Consider the following 14417-nt stretch of genomic DNA (forward strand, 5'->3'; position numbering starts at 1 on the left):
ATTGCAATCCTTTTCCAGGCTGTGCTAAGATTGTAGCTTACTTAGTGTATTTTAGAACTTTTAGCACATGGTGCTGTTTTCTAGGACTTATTCTTTTGTTTTCTGTTTATTCTCTTAATTTTCTAAAGTGACTTCTAGAAGGGCAACAACATTAAAATATCTCACAAAATAGGAAGGGTAATAGGCTAAGAAGATGGCTCAGTGGATAAAAATACTTGCTGTGCAAGCATAGGACCTGAGTTTGAATCCACAACATCCATGTAAAAGTCAAGCGTGAGATTCCCCAGTATTGGGGGACAGAAACAGGAGGATCCTTGAGGCTCACACACAGTCTGGTCAAGGAAGCAAGTTTCAGTTGGTCTGATCACTAAGATAAAAAGTAACGTAGGAAGACATTGGCTCCTGACCTGAATATGTATCATGGACACACACATTCTTAGTAAGTACCCCCTTACTATAGACTATAAAAAGCATTTTCAGAAAACCAAGGATGGATTCAAATAGCATTGTCTATATTCCTGTACCACTCCCTTTAATTTAAAACCAGAAGTTTCCAAGTGCTTGTGTTTATGAATACATTGAGAACTAATGGTCCAAAAGTTATTTCTGCATAGAATAATGTAGTTGCTCTGCACAGAGCTAATCCAGAAGTGCTGGGAAGCTGTCGGCCTGTCTCTTTCCCCACTGCCTCCTACTTCATATTGAGAAGATGCCATTTAGATTGTTACCAAATATGCTTCTGACCTAGAAGCTGACTCTCAGAGCTGCCTTAGAGCAGGGAAAGAGTAGAACAGTTTATGGCCATTCCAGGAGAATTGAAAACGATATTCAGAAGGAAATGTGAGGGCATAAGACTGATACTCCTGATAATATCCAAATTGTGGCCCTTTGTCTGGCTCATAGCATTCCCTGGGATTTAGTTGGAAATGCAGACTCCCAGGCCTAGCCCACAACCTCAAAAACAGATATTTTAACAAGGCCCAAGTGACATTTGTTCATATTAAAAACCAAAAAGAAAGGGCTAGAGAGTGGAGTCAGCCATTTTAAGTATGTGTTGCTTTTGCAGTATACCCAGGTTCAAGTCCTAACACCCACAGGATTGCTTACAACCATTTTTAACTACAGTTCCATGGAATCTGACATGCTCATCTGACTGCCACAGACACCAAGCATGCATGCGGTACACATGTATACATGCAGGCAAGACAGTCGTACGTATAAATAAATATTTTTAAATAGATTGAAAGAACATGTGTAATTCATTGAATACCAAATCAGAAATGCAAGCTTAGATCACAGTGTAGACAGGCCCGCTGTGCTGATGCTGCTAGGTGCACAGGGCTAGAGATTGCTTTCCATGTGTCTTCTCCATCTTAAGCCTTTCATGTGTTGGTTCCCTTTGCCCTCAATGAAACTGCTATACATGACCTTCCCTACAGAGGAGAACTGGGATAGAGAGACTTCCTGATCAGGACATCTTTCCACATTATCAGCTAGAGCCTGGTGTGGTAGTGCATGCCTATAATCCCCAAACCCAGGAAGCTAAGGCAAGAAGATTGTGAATGCAAGACAGACCTGAGACATAGCCAGCCCTGACTCAAAAGAGGAAAATGGAAGGGAAGAAAGATTTCTTCTCAGAGCCTCCCCCAAAATATCTGAAGCAGCTAAGCAAAAGAGAGAACGTTTCTCTTAATTGTATATACCATACTGTATATATTTATAAAATATTTGCAATCTGTGTCTGTGATGGAAAAGGAAGTTGGTTTCTTTTTTCTTATAGTCTCATGTGCCAATCAACAGGGAAGATTTTGTGGTCTTAAAGATGTATGTATGGGAATACCATCCTCTCTTCCCCAAAGCAAACAGACAAGCAGCTGTGCAGCAGGGCATGCCAGCCTGATGGGGCACCCTCCACCCCATTTCTGACACCACATTCTATAGGGGACTCCTACCCCAATTGTCTCCGCCCTCTTGCAGATGTCACTCAAATGCTCCAGGTTGTTTTACCTGTGCTTTTTATGAATTAATAAATTTACTGGCTTTTGTTGTTGTTTTACAAAATTTGGAAGGCAGGATACAGCTAAAGAGATGTGTGGGGCTGGTGAGATATGGAGAACAGAGTGTGGAGCTTCCGTGCCATTCTCCGGAATTCCAGACATATGTGAAAGCTATTTGAACTCTGCCTTTGGGTGTTTTATGAGGCTGCATGGCTTGCCTAATACTAATAGACTGAGTGGAGAAACTCAGCAAGACTTTGGGCATAGCATTCTTCTTGGCATCTTTGGCTTTGTGAGGGACCCTTTCCTCCAAGGTATGGGGCAGGAGCCTCTTGAGAAGTTCTCCAAGAATGGGAAGAGAGTTTGAGGCAAGAACCTTGAGGCCAAACACAAAATCTGTCATAATACCACAGGAGATTATATGTCTAACCCATGGCAAGCATGTGAATGAATTGTTTTTTGACCTGCCAACATATGTATTTGAAAAGATTTGATGAGGTAAGCATGGTGTTGCACACCTTTAATCTTAGCACTTGGCTCTCTGTGATTTTTAAACCAGCCTGATCTACACAGAGAATTATAGGCCAGCCAGGGCTGCACAGGGAGCCTCAAACAAAAAAACAAACAAAATGTGAGTGGGTTTTGTCACATGGGAGTCAATGAAGAAAACGTTGATTTTATGTTATTGGTTAACTCTGTGCTCCAGGTATGGTACATTATAGGCAAATGAATGGAAATGGGCCTGCCTTATCTTTGCTGCAAAGCTTAACTCTATCTCCTTGGCCTCCAGACTTCAAACCATTATAAGGAGGCCAGACATTTCTTTCTGCTCAGCTTACTGGAGTAAAATAAAATAATGATAAGTACATTGATTTTGGGTTTAGGGCCTTTGCTGTAGGTTAAAATAGGCAGTTAGGAGCATCACCATTACACTAAGACAGGGGTGATGGCAAGAAGAGTCAGTAGCATCATGAAGACCCATTCTCTTGGGGTAAAATTCTGTGCCTCCTACTAGTGAGCTTTTCAGAGTGGGACACTACTATAGTGCCTTAGCAGCTGGGAAAAAAGGAAGTACATTTCCCACCCTGTCTCTCGTGTGTGTGTGTGTGTGTGTGTGTGTGTGTGTGTGTGTGTGTGTGTGTGTGTGTGTGTGTAATATTTCCTGGTTAATTTAATAAGCGTCTTTTAGAGATTATCTTTAAGAAGCACATTTGACAATCTTCAGTAGTGTAGATTAAGAAGACTCTTACCATACGTGCACTGTTCAAAATTTCCCTAAGTAGACAAAATATTTTAATTATTTTTATATACTTTTCTCACAAATTATTCACTTATATTTTATTATTTAGTGCTGTTTACGATATAAATTTGTTTAGAGAATGTTTTTTAGGTTAATTTGGAATCAACTTTGGTCTTTAAAAACATTAACATCTCTTTTTACCCTTAAGCATGTAACATGCTTAAGGAGGCCAGAAACTGCAGTCAGGTATCTTCCTCAGTCTTTTCTCCACCTGATTGTTTGAAACAGGCTTTCTTAATGAGCCTAGAGCTCACCAGTTTGACAAGACTGGTTGGATAGCAAGCTCTAGAGATCGGTGTCTACCAGTCCCCAGCACTGCTGCATCTGGCTTGCACATTGGAGCTGGGGTCCAAAGTCAGGTCCTCAGGCTTGAACAAGAAGCACCTCACCAACTGAGCCTTCTCCTCAGCCAGCTCTTTTGCTTCTTAAGAAATATATTCCCTAGCATGTTATTCACATAAGAATCTTATTTTTTACTAAAATGTGATGAATTTCCTTGTAGAAAATCCAGAAAAAAATCATTTATAATATTTTTAAAAATGACTTGCTGGTTGCAGTCTATTTTTCTAGTTCCTCATCTGTTTTCCGTCTATGAGTTGTCTTCACACAAGAACACGCTTAAAGAACACATAGGATTCCTGTGTGTATATGCGCTGTCATTGGATGTTTGACTGATATCTTCAGTTGTTTTTAAATGCACCCCTGATTCCTTAGGATAACTTCCTAGGATAACATTAATAATATAAAAGAACAAAAAGTTAACATTTAAAAAGTTTTTTTTAGTATGCAAAGCCATGCACAACTCATTTTATCTAGAAAATCTCATATAATTCCATCCACAATTTGTATGTAGGACGTACGAATTATTATTACCATTTTATGATCAGATTTAAAGAGTTGCTGACTAGTTAAAGTCACAAAGACGGTGTGTGGCCGGCCTCTTCTATGCCAATGCCATGACTATAGGTGATATTCCAGCTTGTCTGTTCCCCAGTTGAGCTGCTGAGCTGCCTCTCATAGCCGTGTCCCTAATGTGATGCAGTGTGAAGTGTAGCCATTGTGCCCCTTTTCTGTTTCCCTGATGGTGTCTTCCTAGGCTGTCACCATATGCTTCTGGCTTGGGTTTCATTCACACTGTGTATGTGCGTGTGCGTGTGTGTTACCCTTTGTGTACCACAGCTTCCTCAGAACATCTGCAGCCTTCCTCCACCTCATCAAGACTTCCGTTTCCTGTACTTCCCACTTCTTGTTCACCCATCTGTTCAAGCAAGACTAGGCGTCTCTCCTGCCTTCTAGCTGCTATTCTTGGCTGCTTCCTGCTGCTGCTGTCTTGTGATCAGAGCACACTCTTAGGAGCTGAGCAAAACTCCACCCCAGGGCCCTTCCTGCCCTTCTTTTCCTCAGGACTGACAGGCAATGCTGCAGTGTGAATGATCTTCAGGCACGGCCTGTTAGGGACACTGGGCACAGCAGCCTGCATGTCACATCTACCAGCTCCTAACACATTCCTGGAAGGAAGAATGGAAGAGAAGCTTCCCTGCCTATCTGTAGCTCCTACTCCTCCCGGTACTCTGATTTGGCTTCATTATTGGTGCCTTTTCTCACCTGCCACGCTCCTGCACACCACACATACATACACATACACACACACACACACACACACACACACACACACACACACACACACATACACACACACCCTACCTTGTGCCTGGGCTCTTGCTTCCTGACACATGCTTCTCCATCATTTCTTCTGAGTCCTGCTCCTTCAATACCCTATATCACATCTACTACTAGATGTTGTCTCCTCTCTCCTGGTCTGTGAAGACCCTTCGAATTCATCTACAGAGCTTTAAGAAACATCTGCTCCTTTCTTGGCTTTAAGAACATATGGGCAGTGTCTACCTCTAAACTCAGAGACGCCAGGGCCCACATCTCATCTGTTATTGTAGTTCCCACAAGGCTTAACACAATACAAATGCATGTATTTATTAAACAAGTTGATAAATTGGTGAATAAATAATAAACTATAAATCCTTATATACAGATAAAAAATAAACATCAAAAGTTATTGAAGCATTTAATAAAATTAATGTATGAAGGATGCACATTATATAAACAAGTAGGCTACATAATATCGATAAATTTAATGACCCTGTAGAAATGCCTTTTTTCTTTTAAGTAGAGTCTCACTATGTAACTCAAGCTGACCTTGAACTCCCAGCAATCTTCCTGCCTCAGCCTTGCAGTTGTTGGGATTTGAAATTTGAAATGTTCTGTAATTCTAAAGCACTTCTAAATGTTTTTTGAAAGGAAATGATTTAGAAAGCAACTAGAGGTTAAAAATCTCCATACAATTGGTAAATCTCTTATAGGGGGTAGAGGTGTTTGCTGGGGAGGCCAGAGAACATAAGAGTGAGTATGTAACCAAGGAAAAGGCCCATTTCTGTCAGATAAAGGTATAAAGAGCAAGAAATTAAAGAATGCCCCAAGTTACACAGCTAGTAACTGGCAGTAATGGGTTCTGAACCCAGTGATGTCTACTCCAGGATTCTATCATGACCCCATCGTACTCCTTCCTATAATAGAAAGCAGAACATTCATGCCAGGGTAAACACAATAATCATTTCTTTTCAGGACCATTAAATAGTTTTCATACAACCTCAGAGTGATTGGGCAAGCATTTCTTTTTTATTACAGAGTACTGCTGTAATGAAAGCAAGTGACTGGCACTGTCATTATAGAGTATTGTTGGCTGGAAGGAGTGCATAGCACGAGCCACTGAGATAGAGATTTAAAGTAGGTTCTGACAGTTTTAGAATTGTAATTATATAATATGATGAAGAATAAATGGAAGCCACCCTTTGCTTCCACGTGATCCCATTTCTATTTATAAACCCAGAGTGATAGCTGAAGGGTTTAAGAATGTTTTTCTCAGATTCAGCAGCCTCAATAGGGATGCAAACTGCATTTCAGATGTCAAATGTAAGAGGAGCTTGACCCTTTGCACCCATTTCTCAGTATGCTTTCCCTTGAACATGAAGGTTTGAATGAATGCATGCATGTATGAATGCATGAATGCGCTCTTCTACAGTGTTTGTGTGGACACAGGTTCTGTTGCATTGAGATTTGGTTGGATTCTAGGCATGAAAATGAAAACTGGGAAATTTGTGTTTTCTTATCCTTCTAAATTTGGCAGCCAAATAACCAGGGCAGCTCCACATAGGTCCAAACCCTTGATTGACCACAGTCTTTACCATATAATGACAGCATTGCAGAGCAGCAGACGGTAGAGGAAGAGATCCTGAGATTTGCAGACACTTCTCCAGCTGGCCAAGTGCCTCAAGCCAGAAGGCCACACCTGTCTCCTAAAATGTGTCCTCTGAAGTTCTTCCCTCCAGGCGTTGCAAAAGCAAGCCACCAAGTAGAATAAAACTCTGTAAATAAGATGTCTACTGGGGACTAAAGTTCCCAGGGGCTTTTGTGTTTTAGCCTGTGTGGTTGCTACTCTCAATTAAACTGTTGCCTAGGGTACACAGAAATGGTCTTACTCCAGGAATCTTCTCTTTTCTGGTGTTTTCTGTATACCCTGAACTGCCAGCACCCCTGCTACTAGCCACAACCAAATTCTAGCTTTGGTCCAGGTCTAGTTTCTGATTGGGTTTGTGTCTGTAACTGAAAGAATACTTGGCGGAGGGGACAAAAGGCTGGGGCCAAGACTCCTAGGCATTGTTTGTTTCAGTGCTGTGCACTCTACCGTATGGCCCACTTGTGTATTCCAGCTCATTACCAGTTGTTAAGTGCACTGGGAGAAAGTTTGAGTTGATGTCCTCCAGAGAGCTGAGTTTCCACCAGAGCTGGAGAAGGAAATGGCTTAAGGCCATTTGACTTATCAGGGATACAATAGGAATAGAACTTGTTTCTTGGTGTCATATATGAGTATCTGTCTTAACCACTCTCCTACATTCAGCCATTTCTCATTGCATAAGGAACAGATCCAAAGTACAGCACCACAGGGCTCCCTTGCTGTCTTTGGTGTGTAGACTAGGAACTTGGACAGTGCTCTTTAGGCTGCACTTTGCTGCATGCAGTACTAACTGAATCTCTTGCTTGCTTGGCTACAGCTATGATTTCACTTGCTTGGCTACAGCTATGATGGACTAAAAGAAGCCAGGAAAACATTTAACACATCCAGAGTCTCACTGTTCCTCTATGCCTTAACTTTCCCACAGCTCTCTTGGATGCTCCAGCCTAAACAGCCATCCTAAACCTTCAGGGAAGGCAGAATTTTCCAGGATTCTGAAACTTCCCCCAATGTGACATAGTTTGACTTTCTGTAGTCTCCATATCAAGGCTAGTGAGGATGGTACAAATATAAGAGGTGGAGAGAGATGCCTGCAAGCTAATAAGTGAGGCCACATTTACATTCTGAGAGAAGGGCTATGTGGTGCCATCTCCACAGACTGACTACAACTGTCACAGACCAAGAAACATAGCCTTCCTTCTTAATGTCCATAGTGATCTTATAGAACAGAGAGGTTTAGACCTGTGGAAAGAGAGAGAAAGGGAGAGAAAAAAGAGGCTGGAGACAGCCCATCCTTTTTCACCTCATGCCCAGTTGGATTTGGATAGGCAAATATACTTCCACTGGCATCCTTTGGTTGAGCTTCTGATACCATTTATCCTTGTTGGAGAGCAGGAGGAGCTGTCGAATTTCGTAGGATGCATAATGAACATGGGAAATGCTTGTAGAATCCTACATAGACATTCCACAGTCAACTTTTTGAGCACTGCTGCGTCTGGCTTTGTGTCAATCATTTCGATGCATGTTGCTCAAACCTCTTGAGGTTGCAGTTCAAATCAATGCTTTTCAGTGCTTTAGCATGTGTCTCCCAAATGCAGTACACCTACAAGAGACCTTTTCAACTATTCATTTCCACCCTACCATCAAATTATAATTACTCACTTTTAAAAAGCAAAGAAATGCCTCAGTAGGTTTCTCTTCCCTTTTTGTTAATGGCACAGAGGAATTTTATATAAGAGAAAAGGCATCTAAGACTGGAAAATCCATTTTCTCTGCTGTGCCAACCCTGGCAACATCCTTTCTTTTCTATTCAAGCAGTCTTGGTTAAAATAGCCAGACTATAAGGATTATTCCCTTTCTCTGAGGAAAAAAAACCCAGAATCTTACAAATTTCTCTAGGAAATTTTTTACATGTTTAATTTTACCTTAAAAAAAGAAAACATTACCTTTGTGTTCTAGTTGTTTGTGCAATTTAATGACTCAATCCAGAGTGCCCTTCTCTAGAAACAAACAGAACACCAAGCTCCACATCAAGAGATGAAATGCAAGAATAGCCACTTCCCAGCTGCTAGGAAAGCTCAAGCTTCAAGAGATTGTTGTCAGTCGGGCGTTGGTGGCACACGCCTTTAATCCCAGCACTCTTTTGGGAGGCAGAGGCAGGTGGATCTCTGTGAGTTCTGAGACCAGCCTGGTCTACAAAAGCTAGTTCCAGGTCAGCCTCCAAAGCCACAGAGAAAAAAGAGACTGTTGTCTAGACAATGATGAGATTTCTGATACAAAGAAAGGCCTTTGGTTTCTCAAATATGTATGTGGAGAAAAAATGGAATTGTCTAGGAAGTATAGGCTGGTGAAACCCAGTTTCCCTTTTTTAATTTTTATTGCTCAGTATTTTTAAAGATATTAGTTGGCCAAAACAAATTGAACTGTTTTGTTGTAGACTTTCTGTTTCATCTTTTTTCTTTCTTTCTTTCTTTCTGTTTTTTTTTTTTTTTTTTTTTTGGCATTTTTGACTTACCGGTTTTTCTGTTTGCTTCTTTTGATTTTAATTTTTGTGTCTTTTGAAAGAGAAGCAGAAAGAACATAAAACTGGTGGGAAGGAGCCAGAAGGAACTGGGGGAGGGGAAAACATGTATGAAATAAAAAATATATTTTATGTACTTCATATAAAGTTTGTATGTTTACAGAGAGCCAAAGTTAGAATTCAATTAGGATTACTCCAGATTTTTTTTGTCTCTGATTTACTGTTTCTGTTAGTTATGGTGGTAGTGGGCTTGTTTGTTTGTTTTGTTGGTTTTCCTTCAGTTTTGTCTGTATATGGAGGTTGGGTGTGGTAGGACATGCCTTTAATCCTCGAACTTAGGAAGGAGAGGCCATGGTGTTAAGGTCAGTGCGGTCTACATCAAGAGTTCTTGCTATCCTAGACTACAAAGGAAGAAAAAAAAAGTACAAAAAAAAAAAAAACAATAAAACCAACTTAGGATCACATGTAGTATTTTTTTTGACTCTTTATCTGTTTTTTATTAGGAAGAAGAATTGGAAGCCCAGATATCCTTCCTCCAAGGACAGCTGAATGACCTAGATGCCATGTGCAAGTACTGTGCGAAGGTCATGGACGTGCATCTTGGTAAGTGAACTACATTAGCCCTTGAAATAACAATGATCAGATCAGTGACAGTGGCAGTGCTGTGTGCTGTGCACACAGTAAGCTCTTGTTACCCGGATCTTCTCAGTCACTTCTCACAAACCCTGTGGTGGAAGCATTGTCAGTGCCCACATTGCACTGATGAGAACAAGAGCATGAAGTAAAATGGCTCAAGATTTCATCACAAATGAGCAGAGTAGGAATCCCAATCAGAGGAAACAAATGCATCTCCACCTCCTGACTTCCACAGTGCCTTTGTAGATACATCCCTCTACGCAGTAGGCTGAGCTTCTGAAATCAATCGGTTTCATTGCTGAGGCCACCAGTCTGCAGTCACTCACACAGTGCTTAACTTGGTGAGGCTTTCTGTAGTTTATTAACTATCAACCATAAGTGCAGGAACTGAGAACTAGAAATGTCCTAGTTAACGTTCTGACTACATGTGAGTCATCAGTGTGCCACACCAGGAGGTCTTCTGGCATTACTGCTCCATTTGTGGAGGTCCTAGGATTAATACTCAAGCTGCTCTGCTGGGGCATTTTATATGACTACAGTAAGTATGTGCTACTTGCAGAAGCCTCTGGTGTGGATATTGTTGCTTGTTCTCAGCCCATTGGTAGTGTGCTGCTCTAGGTCATGTGGCAAATTGCCAGCATCACCAGGTATTATAAGAAGTCAGGATACACACACACACACACACACACACACACACACACAACCCTCTGAGGGGAGGTGTTCAACAAGGTCTCTTCCCACCAGCAGTCCCTCGGGATGTAACCCATCTTTGGAGTATGCCCTGGAGGTGAACTCTCTACCTTCAGACCCCATCAGGCAGTCTCTTAAGCCCATGAGGTTGAGAGTCTATTACAAGTGAGCAAAGTAGCTGTCTCTTGGATTAGCCTAAACTCTGTTGACTTCAGGTGAGTAAGAACATCTTTCCACTGTCTTAAGATGTGGAAAGATGCCAGTGTAAGTGACTGGCTGGGATCCAGTGCCTCATGAAACAGCTGGCCAGGCCTTGGCCGACTCTAAACCTTATTTCTCCTTTCAAGTCTCGGTTGGGGAAAAGGTGCTAAAGAAGAAGCAATGGGAAAATACCATGGTATACGCTCCACAGTGAGGCTGAAGCCTACCTACCCACAGCAGCAGCCCAGTAGTGTCTGGCCCCTCTCTATCCAGACCCTTTCTGTACTTGGTGCCTGATCATTTTAAAAGTGCACATGGGACTAGGGTTATATAACTCATATTTTCTTAACATGATCATACTCAAAAATGCATCATGAAAAAGAAGTGGGGATAAGGTGGTTTGGTGGGTAGAGTACTTGCCCCACAAGGTTGATAGCCTCAGTTAAGAACCCCAGAACATTCTTAAAAAATGTTGCGTGTTAACAGAAGCCTCCTTAGTCCCAAGGGTACTCCCATGGAAAGATGAGGACAGAAATGGGGGCTAACAAGAAGCTCATGGGCCAGCTGGATCACTGGAGTCTGTGATCTTTTTATTATTTGGATTTTGATTTTGAGCAAAGAAATGCTTGGGAGAAAGAGTTACCAAAATTGAAAAAAAATCTTTCTGGGGAATTTCCTGGTTGTCTGCTGTGAGCAGCAGCTTGTGAAGAAGCTTTACTGGAGCCTGGGGATGTCCACGCAGCCTCTGCTGGGGGCCACTCTTTGGGTGGTGCTAACAACATCCTCAAGGCAGAGGAGGGAAGGACACTGCGATTAAAATGGGAAGAGAAGCCTACGCCAGCTGTGAATGTCCAGCTCATGGCAAGAGTAGATTTGTCTTAGCTCTCAACTTACTCTCCCATTTAAATAGCATGATTGTATTTCTTAGAAGTGGGGTTGAAGGATGCTGGGAAGAACAGCCTTCCCCAGGGCCATAGACACATTACGGCATCTATACAAAGTAACAGTAGTTATTTCTGGTGTAAGGAATTTGTCAACTGAAGAAAGATACCTAACTTATGCAAGTGTTATTTTAATTCCTCTAGTACACTTTACATATGATGATTTTTAAAATTTACCATCATAAAGAAGATTGGGATGACTCAAATATCCATCAGTAAGAGATTGACTGTTATAGCAATGCGGTCTATAAAGATTAAAATACTTTTTCTTCATTGACATGGGTGACAGAATGTATTTGATATGATAGTAACCATTCACAGAAGTTGCTTGGCTGAAGGAAAGATTATAAGGGGACTTTCCACAGAACCCAATCTATGTCCTTGAAGATAAGAAGCAGTGGTTGAAAATGTGTGGACAGCTAAAGTGCAGGCTGCACTTGGAGGTCAGCCTATAGACAGAGCAGGCAGGAGGCCACCAGTGAGAGGGAGGGCGGCTCCTGAAAAACAAGCACCTGGTCCAGGCTGTTACTCAGCCCTGCCTGCCGGTGAGTGTCCTTGCTGAAATGAGACAAGAAGATCAGTCTGCCAGTTTGCTGCACAAATTTATTTTTATACTATAACATGGGACATGACTCAAATAGGACATTCAACAAGGGCCACTTCCTCTTTCCCTAATGTGACTCAGGAAGCTTGGGCTCGTGGCACTTAGTTTTGGCTTAGCCAGTACCCCACAACATACTAGCTGAAGATCTGGGACCAGTATTATACTCCTAGCACACACTGATTTATCAAATCACACCAGAAGATTTCAGAATTTGCTATGTTGACCCTTCCATTAAGTTTTAAATGAGAATAACTTAATCACAACTTGGTGCCTGGACATTTTCTGACATGGGGCCTGCTGGGCCTTGGCTCTGTGCAGGATGCAGGCTGCCAAAGTAGCTGTGAGTGCCATCTGAGAGTCCTGTTACACCAGTTCTTTCCCAGGGTTCTTTGCTCATGTTCATTACTTTATGTTACATTCTTCTCAAAAGAATTCCTTATCAGTCTCTATTTTCATCATGTGTGCAATAAATGACTTAACATGTCAAGTATTAATCAAGGCTTTTTTTATTTTATAACTGGTAGCAGAACAAATGAAGGAAAAGCTTCTTGGAGAAAAGTTACATACTGACGTTTATTCAATTGGCTGGCAGGCTGGCGCATCTCCTGCTCTGGAGCTCAGTACTGAAGGAGGGTTTGTTTTGTCAGAGCCCTAGTTTTATTAACTCCATTAAAACACAAAGATTTAGAATCAAAAATGTGTGTTCTGTTAGATATACACTTCCCCTGTCCATTTCAGGCTATTTCTGACATGTCCATTTTCCTGTTGCTGTAGTGACTCCCCTTTTCACTATCTGACAGTTGAGTTGAAAGCTATTGACAATATTAACTTCTGTGGCCGAGCCCAAGCTATTTTAAAAATTGCCTCAGCAGCTAAGAGGATGCCTGTTCTTGCCAAGGACTAGAGTTTGCTCTCCAGCACCCACATCAAGTGACTCACATCCAGAGGATCCAACACCCTCTACTGGTTTTTGCAGGCAGTCGCATGCATGCACTTTATCGGGACTCCCTCACACAGGATTTTATTTTTATTCTTATTTATTCTTCTCATACAATACAAACCAACAGCAGCTTCCCCTCCCTTCTCTCCTCCCAGTTTCCCCCAACATCCTCCCACCTTGTCTGTGCCCAAGATCCACCCTCCACCTTCCCTCAGAAAATAGCAGACCTCCTGGGGCATCAACCAAGCACAGCATAGCAAGTTACAATGAGGCTAAGGGTATTGATTGTTGTTGTTTTCCTAAGGCCTCAAGGCCATAAGTTATTAATTCGATATCTCAAATACTTTAATGTAGGCACCTAGTGGTATAAACATCCTTCTTAGAACTGCCTTCATTTTGACCCACAAATTTTGGTATGTTGTGTTTTCATTCAGTTGTGGGAATTTTTAATCGTTTTTCTTGCTTTCTTCCTTGATGCAATATTGACTTAGTGGTGTGTTTAGCTTTCATGAGTTAGTGTACTTTCAGTTATTCCCATATTGTTAATATCCACTGTTGTTGCATGGTGATCTGATGCAGTGCAGCATCTGATCTCAGCTGTCCTATCTCTGTGGAGACTTGTTTTGTGTTCTAATAAATAGTCCACTTTAGAGAAAGTCCCATAGGCTGCTGAGAAGAATATACATTCTCCAATGTTAAGGAATGTCCAAACCGTAAGTCACTGAGAGGTTCCCTAATGTCTAATTGGAACACCACCTGTCATTGTCAGCACATTAAGGAAATGCAGGGGTAGGATGTGCTTGCCAAGCACAGTGCGGCCCCCCAGGTTCCCATCTAAAGTTGTGTGGCAGCATGAAAGTTTGACACAGAACATTTGTTATAAAATGTCATTTTTCTATTTTCAGTAAATATCCAAGATGTGGTATTACAAGAGAATTTGGAAAAAGAAGATCAAATCCTGGTTTCCTTGGCAGGGTTAAAACAGGTACGTGCATTACTCTGATACCACATGTGTATCCCGCAGGCCAGCGCTGGGCCTGCTCTGGAGGGGCTCACCTTACAGCATATAGGACCCTAAGAGCCGTTGTCCTCTGTCACTGCTATCAGCCCAGGTGGAGTTCTTTCTGAGTCTGCGCCTCCTCATGCTCCTTACTCCTAGGGACTCCGTCTCACTGGCTTGTAGCCCAAATGGTTTTCCACTGCCCCCTGCTTCCTCTTCCTACAAGACCCATTGTGTTTGCACCTTACCTCAACATCAGGTTTGCTCATTTATCTGCAATTGC

General features: G+C 41.9%; 1 protein-coding gene across 1 annotated transcript in view; it reads left to right on the forward strand.

Annotated features, from left to right (window-relative positions):
• The window catches only part of Tbc1d5 (TBC1 domain family member 5), a 433073-nt gene that overhangs the window by 410070 nt on the left and 8586 nt on the right, over nt 1–14417 (forward strand). The window contains 2 exon segments of the mRNA XM_027394567.2: nt 9626–9725; nt 14040–14119. Of these exon segments, the coding sequence (XP_027250368.1) occupies nt 9626–9725; nt 14040–14119 (180 nt within the window).

The sequence above is a fragment of the Cricetulus griseus genome (assembly GCF_003668045.3).
Source record: "Cricetulus griseus strain 17A/GY chromosome 1 unlocalized genomic scaffold, alternate assembly CriGri-PICRH-1.0 chr1_0, whole genome shotgun sequence".
Classification (NCBI taxonomy): domain Eukaryota; kingdom Metazoa; phylum Chordata; class Mammalia; order Rodentia; family Cricetidae; genus Cricetulus; species Cricetulus griseus.